The 20,533-nt window shown below is 37.8% G+C and overlaps 1 protein-coding gene across 2 annotated transcripts in view; it reads right to left on the bottom strand.

The window, feature by feature from the left end:
- Positions 1-20,533, bottom strand: part of EDIL3 (EGF like and discoidin domains 3) — a 260,926-nt gene that overhangs the window by 45,718 nt on the left and 194,675 nt on the right. For both annotated transcript variants that reach the window (XM_085528740.1, XM_085528741.1), the window contains 3 exons: positions 14,229-14,384; positions 13,004-13,148; positions 7,205-7,389 (listed from right to left, as the gene is read on the bottom strand). In XM_085528740.1, coding sequence (XP_085384866.1) covers positions 7,205-7,389; positions 13,004-13,148; positions 14,229-14,384 — 486 coding nt within the window. The remainder of the gene's footprint in view (positions 1-7,204; positions 7,390-13,003; positions 13,149-14,228; positions 14,385-20,533) is intronic.

The raw sequence follows: 20,533 nt of genomic DNA, 5'->3' as shown, positions 1-20,533 counted from the left end.
ATCTTATTCTATCACTGGCTACTTTCTACAGGAAAAAATTACAGTGAGTTTCTGGGAAAGTCTGGGAATGAAAAGACCCATATTAATAGTTTAATCACAGCCTGCCTTGGGATGTGGCTGCATGCTGTGGATGAACCAACTGAACCAACTGATCAAAGTATTAGTTAGTGAAACTCCATGATGCCAACGTGAGACCAAGGAGATGCCAAAACTGAGATAAGGACTAAAAGCAGAAAATTAAAGTTATCTTTCAAAAACAATAACAACAACAAAAAAAAATTTTGAATTGAAAAAAATGAAATAAACAATACTGACCGCAAACAGCTTTCAGTAACATGGTACCAAGCATGGTACAAAGCAAGGATTATCTCTGTACAACTTGTCTATATCTATCTGTAATCTGCAAGATCACTTTTCTGCTAGTTAGAAATTATAATTAAAAATGAACGACAGTCCTGCTATTGAAAAATGAATAAGACCTTTTGTTGCTATAAATGTAAAGGACACTGGTTGCTTTTCTGATTGATCTGCTGGTAATGGCTATGGTTTAATTAGGGCTGTAGAAAAAGAGTCACCCTCTTCATTTATAATGCCTTATATTTAAGCTTACTATACAACCTCTCTATAACTTCCTGAAGGGAGGCTGTAGTGAGCTGGGGGTTGGCCTCTTCTCTTGTGTAATCAATGATAGAACTAGAGGGAATGGTTTTAAGCTGCACCAGGGGAGATTCAGGCTGGACATTAGGAAGTATTACTTCTTGGAAAGGGTAGTCAGTCATTGGAATGCACTGCCCAGGGAGGTGGTGGAGTCACCAACCATGGGAGTGTTCAAGAAACGTTTGTATGTTGTGTTGATGAATATAATTTAGCTGGGAAGTATTGGTAATGGTTGGACTAGATGATCTTCTAGGTCTTTTCCAACCTTGATAATTCTGTGATTCTGTATACCAATAGAAAACTTCTGTATCTTTCAAAGAACAGTCACAATAGGCCTTCTAGCAGTCATGTAATTTCCTCATTGAATTAATTACTAGATTGGACTTAAGCAAACATTTTATCCTATTCCAATTTTGAGTACTTCAAGTCCTTACTTAATTAAGATGTTGTTAAGCATTTCCTTTTTCTTTCCAATGCGTGGGTATGAAAATAAAATATTTAAGCTGGTGGCCAGACAGAAACCACTTATTTGTCTACTTTAACCATTATTGGTAGAAATGCTTGCTTTGTTAATGACACAATTTAAAAGACAACAAAACTATCCACATAATTTTCTCCTTCTGCATTGCTTTCAGCATTTATGAAACTCCACATATATTAGTTTCCTATATGGTAATAATATGCAGAACTCATTAAGAATAAACTGGCATATTTGGCAAAACAGAGTAGTAAGAGGCAGGTGAAATAAAAGAGGAGTAACAAATATTAGATGAAAGACAGAAAACAACATTAAAACAACCTAAGCTAATCAACTTGAGATGAAAAATAATATTTTCTTTCCCATATTCAAAAAAATAAAAAAGGAAGAATTCACCTTTCAGAACTTTCAGCATGTAAAAATGCATCGTGTAGTTTAAGTTGATAATTTCTCTGCATAAAAAAGTAATGGCACATCTCAACAATCCATAATAGGAAATTCATACTACTACACAGGGTGGATGAACTATTCCTTGACTATTATTCCATTGACTACAGAAGGAGTCTAAGTAGATAGTAAGAAGTAGCTATTTTAAGATAAACGTACACTGAATATGTGCATTTCATTTATAAATATGTAAATCTAAAAATTGCTCCAATTTAGTTTCTTTGTACTAGGTCATATAGTCAGTAGCTTACTGAAACACTACAAAAGTGCTGAGATGTCTCTCTAGGCTCACATTAGCCATGCTTCACACAGGGCTACTAGAACTGACATGGCATTAGGCATGTTTACTGTCTGTCTCCTCTTAATCTCAATTTATTTCAGTTATTTAGTCAATTTCACTGGTGTTAGTTGTAAGTAGCGCATTATGTACAGCTGTCCATTTCTGGAAATACTGAAGAAACATGGCACAAAAGTCTGATTTCTAGAAGAGTGCTCCACAAGAAGAACTGAATGGAAGACTGGTCCATTTTAGCCTTTAAATAACTACAGCTCTTTTGTCTGATCACTTATCTTAAAGCATTGTAAAACAGTGCTAAACAACAAAGTAGATACTAAAATCACATGACAGTTTGTACATTATGACATTCTTGCATATACAACAGAAACTAAAGAAATACTCAGAATACTTCATTTTCAAACAAGTGACTTTGTGATGTAGAAGAACAGAAACAGGATGTAAGTCAGATTGCAGCGCTGAGGCAACTGTTTTCGAACAGTGTCAATGAAAAAATGTCAAGAATATTACCTAATACTAGACGTTAAGCTGGCAAGAGAAACAGTCACGCCAAATGAGTTGCTATACTACTGACAATTATCACATATGAAAAATATGTAGGCATATGTTTGCCAATCTTCAAAACAATATCTCCTACCCTTATCAGAATGTTCCTTTTCTAACAGTGTTTAGCTGATTCCATCACAGGCAAACAGTAAAACAAACATTAGTAGACATTGTTTATTGCTCCACTCTACTGTTTAAGGCAAGGATGATTTCCTTAAATCATTGGAGCTCAGTGGTAGCGACATAAAACAACTGTGAATTAGTATTATGAAGTTTACTGCTTATGCACATCAAGCTGCAGAACCTTCTGCTAAGCAAGCAGCAAAATACAAGCTAACAGGTGAAAGTCAAACTTGCACCGAGTAAACTGTTTTGAAGTTTCAAGTACAAAGAGAAACACAAAGCTACTGCAGTGCTGCTGGTGAGCTGAAGATAATATGGTCATGCAAACGAACCTCAGCAGGATTCCCGGATGGGCATCCTTTTCATCCAGCTGTGCTCTGTAGAGATACAGACCTTAAAAAAACACAACCCACCATATGACTGGTTTCAAATTAAAATACCAATACCTATGTGTTGTTGGAAAGAACTAAGATAACACGCAAAACAAGTGAAGGAGATTGTTGAGGCAGGAAAAGAAAGCTCCAGCTACTTGGAAAAAACAGATGAAATGAGAAGCCTCAGCTGCGAAGAATATTGCAGAGGACAGCAGTTCAGAGAGACGGCATCAAAGAAATTACTTGCTGAAGCACTGTGCAAAGGACAAACAGGCAAAGGCATTAAAGGACCAGGCAGAGATACAGAGTGGGAAATCAATACAATGACAAATATGGCATGGAAATATTTAATAACACAGAACTTTAACTAACAGTCAGCAGATGAAAGTGAGCTTAAGCTTCTTTCCTGACTTCAGAATGTAAAGCTGTGTTAAACTAACAGAATGGAAATGGATTTTAAAGAAAATCTTAATTTTAATGAATGATAGTCTTGGCTAGAAAAATGAGAAACAGACAGGTTGAAATTATATTGACAAGAGCAGCCATCAAACATCTGAAAGATAAGAATCTTTTCAATAAAGATTATTGTCTCAGTGCTTCATTCAGGGCATAAAGCAGAAAGAACTTCAACATTTACTTCAGATCAATAACTGAAAATATGAGAGTGGGGTGACCAACTGGACTGACAGACATGGGTTGTGTCCAGGAGAAGCCCAAGCACCATCAAAACTGAAAAAACAGCCTTGGTATAGAAGACCAGCAAGGAGCTCTTGCAGAAGACTGTGATCTGGCTCGAAGTAGTAAACCACGCTGACAAGCAAATAAGAGCAGTGAGAGAAACGAGACTGCCTTTAAAGAAACTTAAGTTTATTCTTTTCTTCCTTTTCTCAGTAATTAATCTGAAATGCTTTACCATGCTTTGCTTATGTTAAGGTTATAAATAATTATGGGAAGAAACCATTACTTCTAAATTTCAGGTCTCTCACCCCCATCTTCTTTTCTGGTTGTAATATTATCCAGCTAATTTCAGAGAGGTGTTTCCAAGATAAAGGAAATTTCCAAGGAAGAGCAATTAGGAGCAGAAGGAGTTGCTGGAACTCATTATTCCTATTAATTTTGGCATTATGAACAGTCATGTTGTTCAGTATCACCAAACTGCAGTTATTTCAACTACAATGAGTACAAAGACAGTAAAGAGGCAGATTACCTAAGTCAATGGAGGGGCCTGTGCTGTGAATTATGTAAGAAACTTATGACTTTTGCAGCATCATCTCTACAGAAATGGCAAGACTGTCCCTTGAAGTAAGCACACTGGATAATTCACATCCGTAGAATCATGGAACCAACTGGGCTGGAAAACACCTTCAAGATCATGAAGCCCAGCCATCAACCTGACTTATCAAGTTCCATCACTAAATCACATCTCTTAATGCCAAGATTATGGCTAGAACTAGAACTGTCTCTTCATATTCCTGCCTTTTTATGGATGCAGTAATCCTGAACATTTCAAAGCAAAGAACTTCCTAGCAGCTGCGTTTTAACATAAAACCCCAGGTGTTGTTATTAGGGCATGCACTGATTAGCATTTTTGTTGGTGACATGGACTGGGAGATTGAGTGTGCTCTGAGGAAGTTTGTGAACTACACCGAACTATGTGGTACAGCTAATACACTAGAGGGAATGGGTGCCAATGAGAGGGACCTGGCTAAACTTGAGAAGTGGACCTGTGGGATCCTAGTGAAATTCAACAAGGTGAAGTGCAAGGTCAGAGAAATCCCAAGCACAAAGACAGTTTGGGGGATGGGTAGATAAGAGCAGACCTGAGAAAGTCTTGGGGGTGCTAGTGGATTAGAAACTCAACATGAACTAGCAGCGTACACTTGCAGACCAGAAAGCCCATCATATCCTGGTCTGCAGCAAAACAAGTAGGTAGGGGAGGTGGGGAGGTCTCTTTCTGCTCTATGGTCCCCAGTACAAGATGTTGAGCAGCTGGAGTGGGTCCAGAGGAGGTCCACAAAGAGATTCAGAGGGCTGGAGCACTTCTCCTAGGAGGAAAGGGTGACGTAGTTGAGATGGCTCTAAGCAGATGTCACCATGACCTTCCAGCACTGTGGCCTACAAGAAAGCTGGACAGGGACTTTATGTAAGAGCACACAGTGACAAGAGGTAATGGCTTTAAACTAAAGGAGGGTAGCTTCAGATCAGATATAAGAATGAAATTCTTCACAATGAGAGTGGTGAAGCACTAGCACAGGCTGCCCAGAGAAGCTGCGGATGGTGGAGTTACTCAAAGCTGGGTTGGATTGGGTCTGGACAGTGTGGTATGATAGTTGGCAGCCCTGCCTACAGCAAGAGGGCAGGAAGTTAAGCAGTTCTTAAGACCCCTTCCAACCCAAACCATTCTACGATTATATAGTTCATCCAAAAGTGCCATAAACTGCCCATTAGCAGCAAGTAGCATTTATGCACATGATGCAGTCACCTCTCAGCAACCATTATCACAGCAATTCTTTGATGTGTATGTCAGCATATAAGCATTAAGAAGAGGAATGGTTGATAACAATGGCATTTAGGTAAGATTCTCCCAAAATTACTGCAAGACGGAACAGAGATGTTCAAGTAATTCACATACTACACATTTAAACAATCATTTTTAAAGGAATTCAGTAGCTTATACTCAGTTTTATTGGCTTTCTAAAGAAAACTGTAAAGGATCAACCAAATAAGGCATGCAGAGAAAACTCCAAAGACATGTAACACTGTGAAACAGCACATTGGTATAACAGCCACTTTAGTGAAATCCAGAAACCTATGTCTTACTTTAAGCTTGCTTTAGGATTCCACAGAATTGCCACTGGGATCACCCCTTGTAATATGTAGTGGCTGAAGGAAAAGGGCATAGAGATAAGTTTGCTTCTACATGTTGTTTTCTTACAAATGTGTTTTGACTAAATTCTGTGAAAGCAGCATGACAATAAAATTGTAGTCAGTGTACTAAAGGTTATAATAAAGTGCTCTGAATTTTAATGAAAAAAACAGAGCTACCAGCAAACAGAACAACAATGAGTGGGCAAATTTAAATGACAGGCATGTCTTTCTTACAGAATTTTTTACCTCATCTTGAAGTATCTGAGTCTGTTTGTACTCAAGGACTGAATTCAGAAACATCAGCTTCCAGTATAACTAAGTTAATGACCAGTTTAAACAGTGAGGAAACAAGTGACTTTAATGCCTCCTGGTTTTTTTGTTTTGTTTTGTTTTTGTTTTTTTTTCCTTTTCAAACAAGAATTCTTTTGGAAAAAAATGTAACATTTTTCTTAACAACTTTCTTATTAAGCAGATAAGAAAGTACGCCTGCTGAACAACTTGCAGAGAACTGACAAGTCACAGGGGTCCAGGTTCAATTTGCAGGTTCAGGTAGGTTCAAATATAGCAAGATTTGGAACAGAATAAAATGTAAGAATTAACTTTGCAACTCCTTTCCATCTGTATTTAATTAAAAATCCATTGTCGCCCACAGGAGGAATAATGCACCATGGGATATTTCTGCAGTGTCTCTGCACAAGCTTGGTTTCTTTCTTGGTACCACTGACAGGGCTAAAGCTGGCTGTGATAAAACTACCTCTCACTTACTTGCAGAAAACATTTTCATCTGCTTCCTCCCTGTAAAACATAAAATCTTCCTCCACTCCAGAAGCTTCTCTAAAAAACTTTCAGCAAACCCCAAGATCTACAGTTATTCAAATGTTAAATAGATGAGGCAACTGCTACTTCCTTGCTGTATATGTATAAACTTGGAGAAAAGACAGTAATCATATTGCTAAATTGCTTAGCAACTGTAGGTAAAAAAGCTAATATGTCATAATTTATATGTGGAAAGATTGCAGGGGGTTAGCACCACATGTCTAGCAATATTGAGGTTTCCTGCTGAGAACTCCACCACAAACTGGCAGCTGGCTCAAAGCACTGCTATTTTCAACAGTTCAAAAAATGTAAATGTGTTAGCAACTGGTCAAATAGCCTTCATACTGTGATTTATTGCAATCTTTCACATTAGCCTACTACTGACTTGTATAAATCATTCTCAGGCTGAAAACATCCCCTGTGTGCAGTTTTATAATGAATTTATGTGCTGAATCAATCTTGCTACTGTCAGACTGATCTTGACACATCTTTGAGCAGTCTCAATTAGACAAAGATAATTTCAGCATGCCAGGTTTCTTACAGTGCATGCTGGAATGACAAAGAAGATGAATGCCCATGAAATTTTATTTGGAAGTTTACCTGCAGCCACTGGGACTGGTCATTGTGGCCGGAGGTCCAGGCATTAACTTTGCCTTGCTTGTCCAGTCGGGCTTTCCTGGGTTCCCAAGCAAACATGTCCATGTTGAGTGTTCGGAAAACACTGGAGGCAGTAATTTGATAGTCCTGTATATGCCCTGATTTCATCCCCAGGGGTTCAGAGCAACCTGGAACAACAAAATAAGATCACTGACACTGCCTACTTATCTCTGTAAGTGGTTTAGGTTTTCCCTTATGGAAAAGAAAACTAGCAATTCTCAAAGAAAGGACTTTAATCTAGAGTATCGTTGGGGGGAAACTACAAACAAACAAATGAAAAATAGCCAATTCGAGGCACTCTGTTTCAACACTAACTAGGAAGAATTGAAAACAAGATACAGAATTCAAAGTATTTTATCCCCACACAAATGTATGAACAGAAACCCATAGAAAAGATGACTCTTGTCTCTTATCTTGGTTTTCTTTTCCTGTCCAGGAATTTGCTCTTATTTCCTCTACTCACTTCATTTTTATCATGTTTTTTATTCCTTGTCACATCAACCATGTGCATGTGTTCTGAGGAAACATTATGTTTTTTTCTTAATACCATTACAGAAGTTTAAATGTTAACAAGCACCGAGTTCTACACTTTCAAATTTCTTGTTACCCAGACAAAAATAAAAAGATCCCCCCCACATACTGGCAGAGTAGAAGACTACAGAATAATGACTGTGAAGGAGTGAGAATATTAGTAGAGAATTATGTAGGAGAACTAGAGTTACAGGCTCATTTGCTTAAGCCAGGTGGTTGTCCCAATTTGCTGAGTTATTTTGACTGTTACTAAAGTTAGATCTTGGGTTTCTTCTTTCTCCCTGCTAGGTGTTCATGGGAAAAAAAAAAAAAAAAAAAAAAAAGAACTCAACCCAAACCAATGGAAAAAACCACCCCAAGCCAACAATAATAATATAAACAATAAAAATTTAACAAGTGAATCTATATTCCTCTGTACTGCTACAGTAAGCTGAGAATATGCAAAGTGTATTTAGATCTGGAAGAAGGAAGAGGGAAACTGACAACAGGTATGACAATCTTGAATGGTACCAATGTAACAGCAGTATGGGAAGTCAGGGAGGTAGGCGAGCTATCTTGTTTAAGACATAAAAGAAAAAGTCAGGTGGCAAGAAAGGTCTCCGGAGAGCTCCAGAAAGGTGGATGTATGGCTTGGTGGAGATGGGAACCTAAAAACAGACAGTTTTCTCATTTATTTCCTGCTGCAGCTATCAAAAATCTGCAGAAGTTTTAATTCCACAATTTTGGTGATTCTCCTCAGTTCATCAGCTACTTATCTTGGTTAAACTGTAAACAACATTTTAATTCCCTATAACCTGATGGGTCAGAATGTGTCCCGTACTCATCAGCCTCACTGGGGCTGATGCAAAAAGTGCATCCCCTTGAGATGGTTGTGAAGGGCAGGATCTTGAATTTATGTACTACTGTGAAGACAGGCTTATCAGCTGGCGCTTGGACCCTGAGCCGCTGAGCTGGTTCCTTACAGGTAATCATTTCCTGAGTCACCACCCAGCTGTGTTGCTTACAGCACACTGGTAAACTGTGAAGGCCTCCTTGCTGTGACATGACCCAGCTCAGCTGGTGTCTTATGATAGAACCAGAGTGGTGTGACCACTTGTAACACCCTCAAAATTGTCGTTTTGTTTTTCACTTTATTTGAGCTAGATATCAATGCTGGCTTTATTTTTCTTAAAAGTTCATTTCCCCCACAATATGTTCACCTTCATTTTAAAGATGTGATTCTTATTTGGTTTCTTTGATATTCTCAGCAAAGACCTTTGGGTGAGATTCTACTTTCTGTTTCTTCAATTGGTTTAACCACAGAATCAACTGGATTCCTCAGGGATTCAAATCAGGGAAACTAAGTCCAAGGCTTCCAATGGGGTCAAGCAGCAGGAGCAAATTACCAGAGGTAGGTAATGATACCATGTTCTTTAACAATAAGTGTATTTTAACTTTGAAATACAGGCATGTTTCATATTGAAAAAAAAAATAAACAGAAACCGGAGCTCATTTTTAATAAACTTTTTAGAATTGATTCTCACTGAAAAAAAAAAAAAAAAAAAAAAAAGAAAAGAAAAAAAGAAAACATGTAGTCTTGCCTGTTGGAAGAACTGCCTAGCTAAAAACAACCACAAAATAATTTTCCTGAGTGTAGCGGGAGAAATTGATAGTGCAAACAAGGGAGACTCATCTGTTTCTTTAGATGGATCTGGCTTATTATTCAACTCTGAAGTATCACTACAAGATCACAAGGACTTTCAACAGGAATGTTTCATCTGAGAAAATATGAAGGGAGCTCCGGACACAAAAACAAGGGTTGTCAAAACTATTTTTCAGTGTTGTTCCTATCAGTCAAAAATAGTTTTAAGTATTATTATTGATTTATGAAACAGCAGATGTCTCTGCTTATGGGTCTGTGCATGCACGCATGCCTTAATGGCATTTCACACTTGCCTTCCTTCTCTGCTGCTCTAAAAGGATAACAAAGGGGGGAGGTGCAAGACAGTTGTTACGAGTCAGTGGAAGAGCAAGGTGAAGCAGAAGATATAAGCATGATGCACGTAGGTGGCAGAACAGTGTGTTAGCCTTGTGCCAGAGAGACCATAGTCACCTCACAGTTCCTGCATGAAAGGTGATGACTGGGTTTTTTGATAGTTTATGTGCTCTTTCACTCAGAGCACAAACACCAGAAACACTAAACTGATATAAAACTTCTGTATCCATAGATAACTCTTCTTCATAGGAGTTTATTTGTAATAATGCTCACAACTCCTTGGGACACTTCCAGTACTCTGCGTGTTCTTTAAATTTACTCAATAATGTCCTTGTGAAAGAATTAAACTCTCCTCCATTTTTACAGCTTATTAATGAGCTCTCACGTAGACACAGTTGGGGCAAAGCTCAGAGGAGCATCTTAGAGTGAGACATTTCAGGTGCTCTGGATATCACCACCTGTGAAAAATGGTATCTGATATCTGCATGTGTTTAAACCTATCAAGGCGTAAGTTTTCAAGTACCATTTATTTGATCTACATCACTTGAGAAGCAGCAGTGAGCTAATGAGAACCCTAAACACTGAAAAAATGCGGATTATGGTCTGAAAATTGAAAGTACCCACTTGGAAGTTATTCTAGGTTGTCTTTATAAGGGTACAATATATTACTCTTCTAAGTCCTGTAAGGAGGCTCTCATTCATCACTTCTTTCAAAAAAGCTCAACCTTCCAAAGGAAACAGTTAATATTTGATACACCAGAAACAAAATCACAAATGCATCCATATATATCCATATAAAGGCCTACATGTATCCTGTCTTGAACAATCATTCATGCACAATTGGAAAAAATTATGTTTAAAGTGTTAATACTGTGATTTTATTTTCAAAAAGTCAAGACATTCAGAAAATTTTCCTATTAATAAACATAGCATTCCTCTCTAGATTACACACGGCTGAAGATGAACAAGGGGACTGACTTCTAGTATTAAACAAGGATGTTATAAAGAACTTTTATATGAGTGTTTGTGTGAATGGTACATATAGATATTGTTAACATGCAAAAATAGATGCCAGAACTACCAGACAAAAAGATACATGCATGCTTACATGTGCAAGTTTCCCAAGGTCTGTTAAATTCTGGGGACCAACATTCCTTTGCAAACACTGACAGCTCAGAAAACCAAGGATTTGCATTAACAGTATATGACATGAACCACAGGCAAGAGGGCAACTGTCTGCCAAATGCAAATGTGTGAATGTATGAGTAAACTGCATGAGTGAGTCTGCATTGTGTGATGTCATTTGCTGCTCAATAACTACAGTTTGCTCCTACTGCTAGTAACAGCTCAATTAAGGTATTACAATAAACAGTAGTTGTTATCTGTGTCTTCTCAGAAATGAATATCCTATGGTGGGAAGGGAATTTACAACACAGAGATGTGCAAAGCATGGGGAAAGCAGGAAGACAAGGCCATGAAAACTGATGTCTGATTTACTGATAATCCACTATACAACCACTGATCACAATTTTCAACAAGCTGTGACCATGGGTCCTTCTGAGTATATATATCTCTAGCAGATTACGAAGAACATTGAGGTTGCACTTGATGATCTTAGAGGTCTTTCCCAACGTCCAGACTCTAATGACTGTAATGACATTTGGCTTAAAAAAGATTAGCTTTTAGGATGATTTGGTGTTGCAACATAGTCAGTGACTCTTTTCTAAGCACCAGCACTTTTCAGGGAAGCATGTTCTTCGGCTTAAGATAGACCACCTGTAATTAGAGTGTATTAGTCTCTCTTTACGTACACTTCTCTTTCATTAAGATCGAAACTGTTCAGCTGAGCCTTGGCTGCCCCAGGTTCTAAGAAATGGTGACCTTGAAAGTGTTAGGAGACCACTGAAATGAAATCACTTCAGTAGCTTTCACAGTTCTTTGAGCAAAACAATTCCTGGTCACTCTGGCAAGGACTTTCTCTAAATTGTGGTTCCAGAAATGGAAGACATAATAAATAAATAAATAAATAAAAATCTAATAGACTAAAGCAGCTAGACAGAATTTTCTATTTACTCTCAAACCTATCTATATTGGAAAAGGGCTACACTGAGATTAATGCATTAACTTTTCATTTCTGAATCTGGTTTTGATGCCACTAGAGGACTGAGAATTATTTAACTCCAGCTGTTTTGATATATCATTCCTGAATTGGATGACTATTGTTTGTACAGTAAGCAGGCAGCCACATAAAAATCATTCTAAAATGAATTCAGTGGAGCGCTCCCACTGGTAAAAGGTTGATCTCTTGAAAAAGATAAAAAATTTACATGCTTTAGTGAATTTGTTAGGGAATACGGTTTTTGAAGAGAGTAGCTAGAGGTCAGGCTTTACATTTTTGTGTTATAACTTCTGCAACTACAAACCTTAAGAAGGTTTATATTGGCTCCGCTTACTCTTTTACTTTCTGCTATAAGAAACAATCCCTGCTTCTGCTGGAAACCCACAAAATAAATTTAAACTGAAATCTTGTCCAAAGCAGCCCAGCAAAATAAGTCTGTCTCCAGTCTGAGTGGTGTTTGGCTGCAGCTGAATCTGATACCTCTGAGGATGGCATGTACCTGATCCTCATGAAAAATGATTCAGGTCAGCTTTGGTGCCAGAAAGATTTACAAAGTGTTACTGAGCTGCCCTACTGCTATTACTCCCCTACTGCAACAGTATATTACTACTTATATTATTTAAATTGGTATCATTGTGACATGACTTAGACAGAAGCAGATTAATTGTTGCCTACCAACTGTATTACGTAAGGTAGTTTAGTCCACCAACATGAAAATGCAGTGCTTGCTTAAAGTCCAGTGAGACTGCTTTAAGCCCTATCAGTACCTAAAGAGGCCTACAGGAAGCACAGGAAGGGACTCTTTATCAGGGAGTGTAGTTATAAGGCAAGGGAAAATGGTTTTAAACTGAAAGAACATAGACTTAGATGGAAAATAAGGAAGTAATTCTTTGTTCAGAGTGCAGTGAGGCCCTGGCACAGCTGCCCAGAGAGCTGCGGGTGCCCCATCCCTAGAGGCACTCAGGGCCAGTCTGGATGGGGTCCTGGGCAGCCTGAGCTGTGGGCGGGGGGGGCAACCTGCCTGCAGCAAACAATTGCAACTGAATGGGCTTTAAAATCCCTTCCAACTCAAGCCATCCTGTGATTATATGATTCCTGTTCCCTTCAAGGAACCCACCTGATAATTCACAGCCCAGGAGTTCCATTCTCAACGTGCAATGTCTCCGGCAAACTTGAGGATACAGGCGTATGTACTGTGATTTTATTGGAGGCGTGAAGGAGTTAGCATATGGGGTATTGTTGTCCACATTTCCACGGAACACCTACAAAAAGAAAACCAAAATTGTTCTAAGAACATGCCAAGATTGATACCAAGTGTGTAATGCATTCCCATGTCTCAGAAATATCCACTCTTCTGACCTCTTTTCCACGTTTCTTAGAGTTTTTCACAGAGAATGCCTCATCTCCTTCACTGCTCAACACACAAATCTTTAAGCAAAATACATTTCCATTGGCTTGCATCAGTGTGTGTTAGCTACCTGCACTGAATCAGGGCCTCTATCTTGTCACTCCTGGGAACCTGATCTACTAATGCAATAAATTACATCTCCTTGTCTAATTAGTGCATTAAGTAGACCTTATTCAATTTAGCTTTCAATTATCTGCACTGATTGGCATCTATTATTTGCCTCTACTCAAGAGCCTGGTCCAGCTCCCACTGAACTGTACTGTAACCTTCCCACCGATTTCAGTGGGCACTGAATTAAACCTGTACACATTCCTTTATTTAGACCTCATTCTAACAATGTAGACATGCTTTGTTTGTATTACTTTGTTTTCTTCCCTCATTGCACACTTTTTCACACAGCAGTTTAATTCCCTGTGTGCATAAGAAAAAACATGTCAAATTCTGCTAGGTGCTTGCACTCTATTTTAAACTATACAGCAGAGCAAATTTTACTGTTTTGCATGTACAGCTCTTTTTAAAACCTGTAGACATGCACTTCTCACTGGATGACACTGTGTAGCATGGAGATTAACCAGTGATGAATGAATTCTATGCTTTAAAGGGTTAACGCTAATCTGCCAGTGTAATACGACTAAATTGAAAACAAAGTAATGAGTAATTACTGGTAAAGTAATTAAAATGAAAATCAGATACGTGTAATAAACAGGATTTTTCTAGACTTGGGACACAGCATTTATACGACCATCAATTAAAGTATAAGAAATTCTGAGCAGACAGAAAGTACAAATTTACAGATTTTTTTCTGGAATAAAATAAGAAAACGGCAAGCTATATCAAGCTGACAAGTAATTAGGCTTATCTACCAGAGATAGCTCAAATTACTGAAGGCGGCTTGACCACGAGACATATTCATACACAGATGACTTAATCTTACCATATCCTCATTTGTGCCTTTTACTTTGTACATTGTCCATGACTTCCCATCATTACTATAAGCAATCTTGTATGATTTCACATATTCTGGACTTCCAATCCTCTTGGCACCTTGGGTTATAACTCCAGTGACTCGCATCTTCTTCTGCAGGTTTATCTGAAACAGTAAAACAGTACAACATCACAGCTAGCCTGCTGAGGGACACAATTCTGATCCTAGATTGCTTCGATTCCTTCTTCTTTTTTTTTTTATTTTTTATTTTAATATCAAAAAGGAAAAAGATATACCTGTATCATCTAAAAGGCTACCTTTACACCTGTAGTAATTACTTCTTTTATTCATTTCATATACATACACAGAAAATAAAATGTAAAAAAAAATGGAACAAAAAGCTGGCTCAGTGCATTTCTTATCACTTGGGATGGCAGTCCCAGTGCAGGGGTATAAGGAGTCAAGAGAGGCATCAAGTGGCTGCCAGACAGACATTTAAATCCTTTACGGCATGATCTCAAGATTTTCTCTCACTTGGAAATGTAATTTAGCAACTATTAAGGATTATCAAACATCAGTGTTAAAATATCTTGTTACATACTACATGGGTAAGTGAAGAAAGACAGTATTTTACTGTTTTGTTTTTGGGAGGCTCTAGCTATTTCTTTGCTAGTTGACTGAAATAGATAGGCTTATAATATTTTTTTGTCTTTAAAGCAAAAATAAACATCGGTGTTGCTTTATCACATTTCTCACAGTAATGAATAACCACTCATACATCTGTAGAAGAGAGAAGGTTCCTATAAAAATTAATATATATATATATTTTTTTACAGGATCTTTCTCATAGACACCAGGAAAAGTCAGGAACATTTGCAGCTACGATGGAGAGAATGAAATAATTTAGATAGGTATCAATCAAAAGAAATTCAAGTCTGTTTGTCTTGGGAATTCTGCATTGTTGTTTCTCAGGGGAAAAAAAACCACTGATATACGTATATTTGTAAGAGGAAAGTACCTGAGATTACTGCCATTTCAAAATTTAGAGCAGCAAACAGTCAGACACAAAGATTTGTGGAATTCTGTTACACAGATTTTACTCTCTATAGAGACTTTCAGGTTATTCACAAATAGACAAGATAGAAAAATGATACATATTTACATTTTTTTAATTAAAAAAATCATCTTCAAAAACAAATTAAAAAGTACAGTCAAACATAAAACAATCATTATTTGCCTTCTACATGTGCTGTCCAGTGATATCTAAAGATATTTTTTATGTATACTTGTTTATAAGGAAGCCTTGGCTTTAGCCACCAGATTAGGATTACTGCTACACTGTCTTCTTTCCATGCCTCAGCCTCCATCTTTAATATACAACCAATCAAACACTGCACCTCAAGAAACAAAAGGATGAAAGATCTCCCACCAACAACAACCAAAAATAATCTGCTGAAGAGCTAAATACAACAGCAGGAACTGAAACTTAGAAAAAGAAAAACACTACTGAATGAAGGGAAGATTTGGTCAAATAATAATCAAAATTAAATGAAAATAATTACTTTTTAATACTCCTTTAATATGAATAATGTTTTACCTCAATTCTTTAATGAAAGACCCTGCCTTTCTACTGCTGTATAGCAGCCCCTCCTACACCATTACACGGCATCTGTGTATGTACGATACACAGTCTTACATGAAATTACAATCTTACTTCCGTAATCAACAGGCAGAAATCTCGCCTTTTAGAGGCTTCTGAATCATAAATGAAAATCTGTGTTTAAACAGGACTGAGCTTGGAATAACTTAGGACATGAAAACAGGACATGGTGGTTGGCAATGAAGTCTACAGGTTTTGTCAGTGTTTGCAGAAAAATCCTGGTGAAGGGGGAGGAAAAATGCTTTCAAATCCTCACAGCTTTCTTACATACAAAACCCTCATGAGGCTAACCTCATGACTGTGGTAGCTCCTTTCAGTGTATATGGATATAGCAGGAACTAATTGGCCCTTTGTGTCTGAGTTCCTTTATGGGTTTTAAACTTCTCAAGTCAGAGCTTAGTAAAACACAAACTATTATAACTGTTCAATGGCTATAATGAAGCTGGTGCTGAAAATCTTTCTTACTTAATGTACTTCAGCAGGAAGCACAGTTCCCAGTGTGTAATGTGAACTGGCTCTTTTAGCACTAAAAGCATTTTCAGTGCTTTTTTTTTTTTTTTTTTCTATGGCAATTGCGAAGAAAAACAACTCAGGATGCTCTACTTTGTGTACATAAGAGAAGCAGATTTAGGACTGGAAGTAATATATTCTAATTATATGGTGACTTTGTTTTCAAACAAACGAGTGAAAATCAACATGGCAAGAACAAGAATTTGACACATCATTTTATAAAAAGGCAGTAACTGATTTGGGTATAAAGGACCCCTTATGTACCAGGCAAATCAAGGATGATAGAAGATCCATAGTACTTTGCAGGGTTTGCCCCAGTAATTTAAGAATTATTGGATCGCAGAGGCTTTGAAAGTGGAAGATGCTGGCACAGAAATCTGAATCAAGTCTTGCTTAAAAAACCCGATACATTCTTCCAGCCTGACTTCCTTCTAATGTTCTGTGAAGAAAGCAGCCTCATTCATGGTGCTGCAGTCAGATCCTGGATACAGTAATTTACATTCATCACTCACTGGAGATTTTGGCCATGATGTTTACACATGAATCCCAGTAAGAAGTGCCCAGTGCTGCACTTCCTTACAGCACACACCATCTGACAGAACTTGAGTAAGGTGCCACTTGATACCCATAATTAATGAATCTCCCTGAAACTGCCTTTGTATTTCAGTGCAAAAGTTTCCTGTGGCTAGAGAAAATGATGAACACTAAATCAAGCTGGTAAAGATGCATGTAAATGAATGGCCGTGATCTCATTTACGTCCATTCAAATCTGATTCATTGTGAAAGAGGTGATGTCTGCATGATCACAGAATCACAGAAAAAACCATATGAGTTGGAAGGGACCCTAAAAGGCCATCTAGTCCAACTCCTCTACAATAAGCAGGGACACCTACAGCTACATCAGGTTGCTCAGAGCACCATCTAGCCTGGCCTTGAATGTCTCTAGGGGTGCACCTTCCACCAGTTTTTGGGAAACCTCTTCTGGGTGGCATAAATTCACTACGCAGATATGGAAAGACAGTTGACATATACTCTGATAGTAATAGTACAAGGTGGAATGGTTTTAAACTGAGACAGTGGAGATTTAGGTTAGAGATTAGGAGGAAGTTTTTCATTCAGAGGGTGGTGATGCACTGGAACAGGTTGCCTGAGGAGGTTGAGGATGCTCCATCTCTGGAGGCATTCAAGGCCAGGCTGGATGCTCTGGGCAGCCTGGTCTGGTTGTTGGCAACCTTGAACATAGCAGGGGGGGTTGAAACTAGATGATCGTTGTGGTCATTTTCAACCAGGCCATTCTGTGATTCTATGGTATATTCAAAACCAAGCAAAAAGAAAATCACTCAGGCAGTGCTCTCAAGTTTGGCACGTGCTCAAGAGCTGGGGAGTAATTCCACTCTAACAGTTTAAAATATTCCCGCCAACCCTTAAATTTCATTTAATTTTGTTCTTTTCAATCACCAAAATCTTCCCAGCACCATGATTAGACCACTTTTCTCCTCACAGCAGTTTACAAAGCCACTGCCTTTTTCAGCAGCAGAGGAAGGAGCATCTTGCTATGTCTTTTGCTCTTGGCACTGATTCTGTAGCAGTAATTTTCACCAATGTACTAATGTCTTTGATGGCAATGACTCATGTAAATCAGTTTTAGGATGCTAAATCATTCACATGTCTAAACAGTTGAAGTTGTAGGCAATCACAATTTAACTGGAATTTAACTTACAATAAATCCTTGCCAGAAAGGAGGAATAAACAAAAATGAGTATTTTTCTCAGGAGAAAGGGTCAATATGGACAAGGCAAGTTTACAGTTCCTTTGGATTGCTCAGAATAAAGACAGAGCGTTATTTTCAAAGACATTTCAGAACAAACCCTGCTAATCTGTAACACACTTCTGCAGCTTCACTTCTATATGTAGGCAAATGGAGAACCATAAAACATCATATTTTTATCATATTTTTTGTCATAAAAAGTGGGAGCTATTCAACCAACCATCCAGAGAGCTACACAAAACACAAAAATGCCCCAATATAACTTCCCAGCATTCTTAACAAACCTTAGAACTGCAGGGGAAAAAAAAAAAAAAGGCAAAAAGTCATTATCACCATTATCACAATATGTCAATGTAACAGAACAGGAGTAATTAGGTATTCCACCAATGGATATACTTCTGCAATTTGTGAACAAAGAATATTCAGTATGCAGAAGCTATGCACTTGATAAAAAAAAAACAAAAAACCCAAAATAAAAATCAGTTGCAACTACCTAATATACATTATTTCATAGAGAGAGAATGATAAAAAGATGGAGTGACTTTAGGCAGATACCATATGCAATACTCTTGGCCACAAGCATAGCTATAATTTTCTCATTTGCTGCTGCACTGTTAACAATAATACCACTAACATTTAGTACAGAACAGGTTGACAAGAAGTTCACCTTAACAGCAATCTTACAAGAAATGTTCAGTTTAAAGCCTTTAGAAAAGGTTGGCTCTTTGAAACTTAAAGTGTAGTTTTTCATAAGGCTTTGTTCAAAACAGAAATGCAGTTTACGGAGAACTATGATGCTTACCTAGTTCTGTTATGAGATACAATAGCACCTCTATAAATAATTCTCAATATTCTCTGGCATAAAATACATATTTTTTCACTAAAATTCGCTACTGCTCATTTAAAAATAGGACTGATCAAGGTTATACTGGTACGCAAAGATTTATTATAGCAACCATCCCCTGATAATTTCATCAGCTTCTGAAGGATTTATTTATTTATTTTTTTATAGTCATAACTCTGTTAAAGCCAGATAGAAAGCTCCCACAGAAACATCTTTTGATGAGAAATAAGGAAATTTGCCAATGAAAATGCTTGTAATAAACTCAGGGAAGAAATAACCTGTCATGATTCCTGCAAGACTGGGAAATATAATGAGCATGAAAGCTCCCTCCCATGATTCCCCTTCCACCAGCATCCAGCATCAGTGCATGCTGAACACACTGAATGCTGCTGTTTCATTTGGACAGCATGTCAGGAGCAGAGGGCTGTAGAGCAGGACTTGGAATGTGATGAGGTGCAGGAAGGCCAGAGCAGGTCAGTTCCTATTATTTTCCCTGCTGCAGGGTATCCACACATTTCAATGTAAAGTATTTGTCTGTCTTGCTTGTCTGTAGCTTTTTGTTACTGTCCTAACCAGGCCTGTCAGCAGAGCTTCTCCAGGTGTAGCTGAGGGCAATGAATCGGTCAGGATAGCAGCAGCAATACATGCCCTAACCAGCAACCAGACTAGGTAGCACGGTGATTTATCCACGGTGGCACTGCAGCTGTTGCTGTTCTGGATAAGACTTTGTTACTCAGAGAAAAGTCAACATGTTTTATTTTAAATTTGTGACAGTCTGGAAGAACAAACACAGTCATTTGCTATATGCCCCTTTGGAAGTGGTAGTTCCTATTGTGACTATGGGATTGTGCCCTTTGGGCAAATCGATGAAATGCCCAGTCATTTCTGAGCACAAACCCTTTTCATTTCACTGACTTCAGTGCAGATTCAGCAAAAACTCTTCACAACTTTCCTACTAAATCCTCTGCAAACTCATCCTTCTCATATTGTCATTTCAGGGTGCCCTGCACATTTCTTTTCTTATACAGTAAAAACAGAGCTCTCGGGTCTTCATTGTATTTTCAGATTGGTCCCAGCCAGCAACCTAAAAGCAACTCAACATCTTTGTGTTTTTCAATTAAATAAATTAAATAAAACTGTGTATGTTTCCAGCTAGGCAAGCTGAAACAGAGGTGTAAGCTGGCCTGTAAATCTAATTTTTAAGTCTGTGAAAGGATCAGAATGCAGACCAAAATCATCTTATATGGAAAAAATAAATGTACACGTAAATAAAACCAAACACGGGGACTGTTTGGGCTAAACTGTAATGTTAACATGGAGGAGCATATGTTATGAATATAAAAAAAATTTCTCACTTTGACTTTTTTTGAAAATATTCACTTTGTGCCTCAAAGTGTTTACATAGTTAGAGAATCTAAAAATTTGCTTGGTCTGTTTCTTGTTATTAAGCCATTATTTTAGTCTCAAAGGTAGTTGTTATGAAAGTCATTAACTGAATGACATGAATTATTCAAATACTGGTATGTTTAGCC

This window comes from Coturnix japonica, chromosome Z (genome assembly GCF_054131305.1).
Source record: "Coturnix japonica strain WE chromosome Z, WE-NBRP24, whole genome shotgun sequence".
Classification (NCBI taxonomy): domain Eukaryota; kingdom Metazoa; phylum Chordata; class Aves; order Galliformes; family Phasianidae; genus Coturnix; species Coturnix japonica.
Note: the sequence above shows the minus strand (reverse complement) of the source record. Positions and strands in the feature narration are given on the sequence as shown.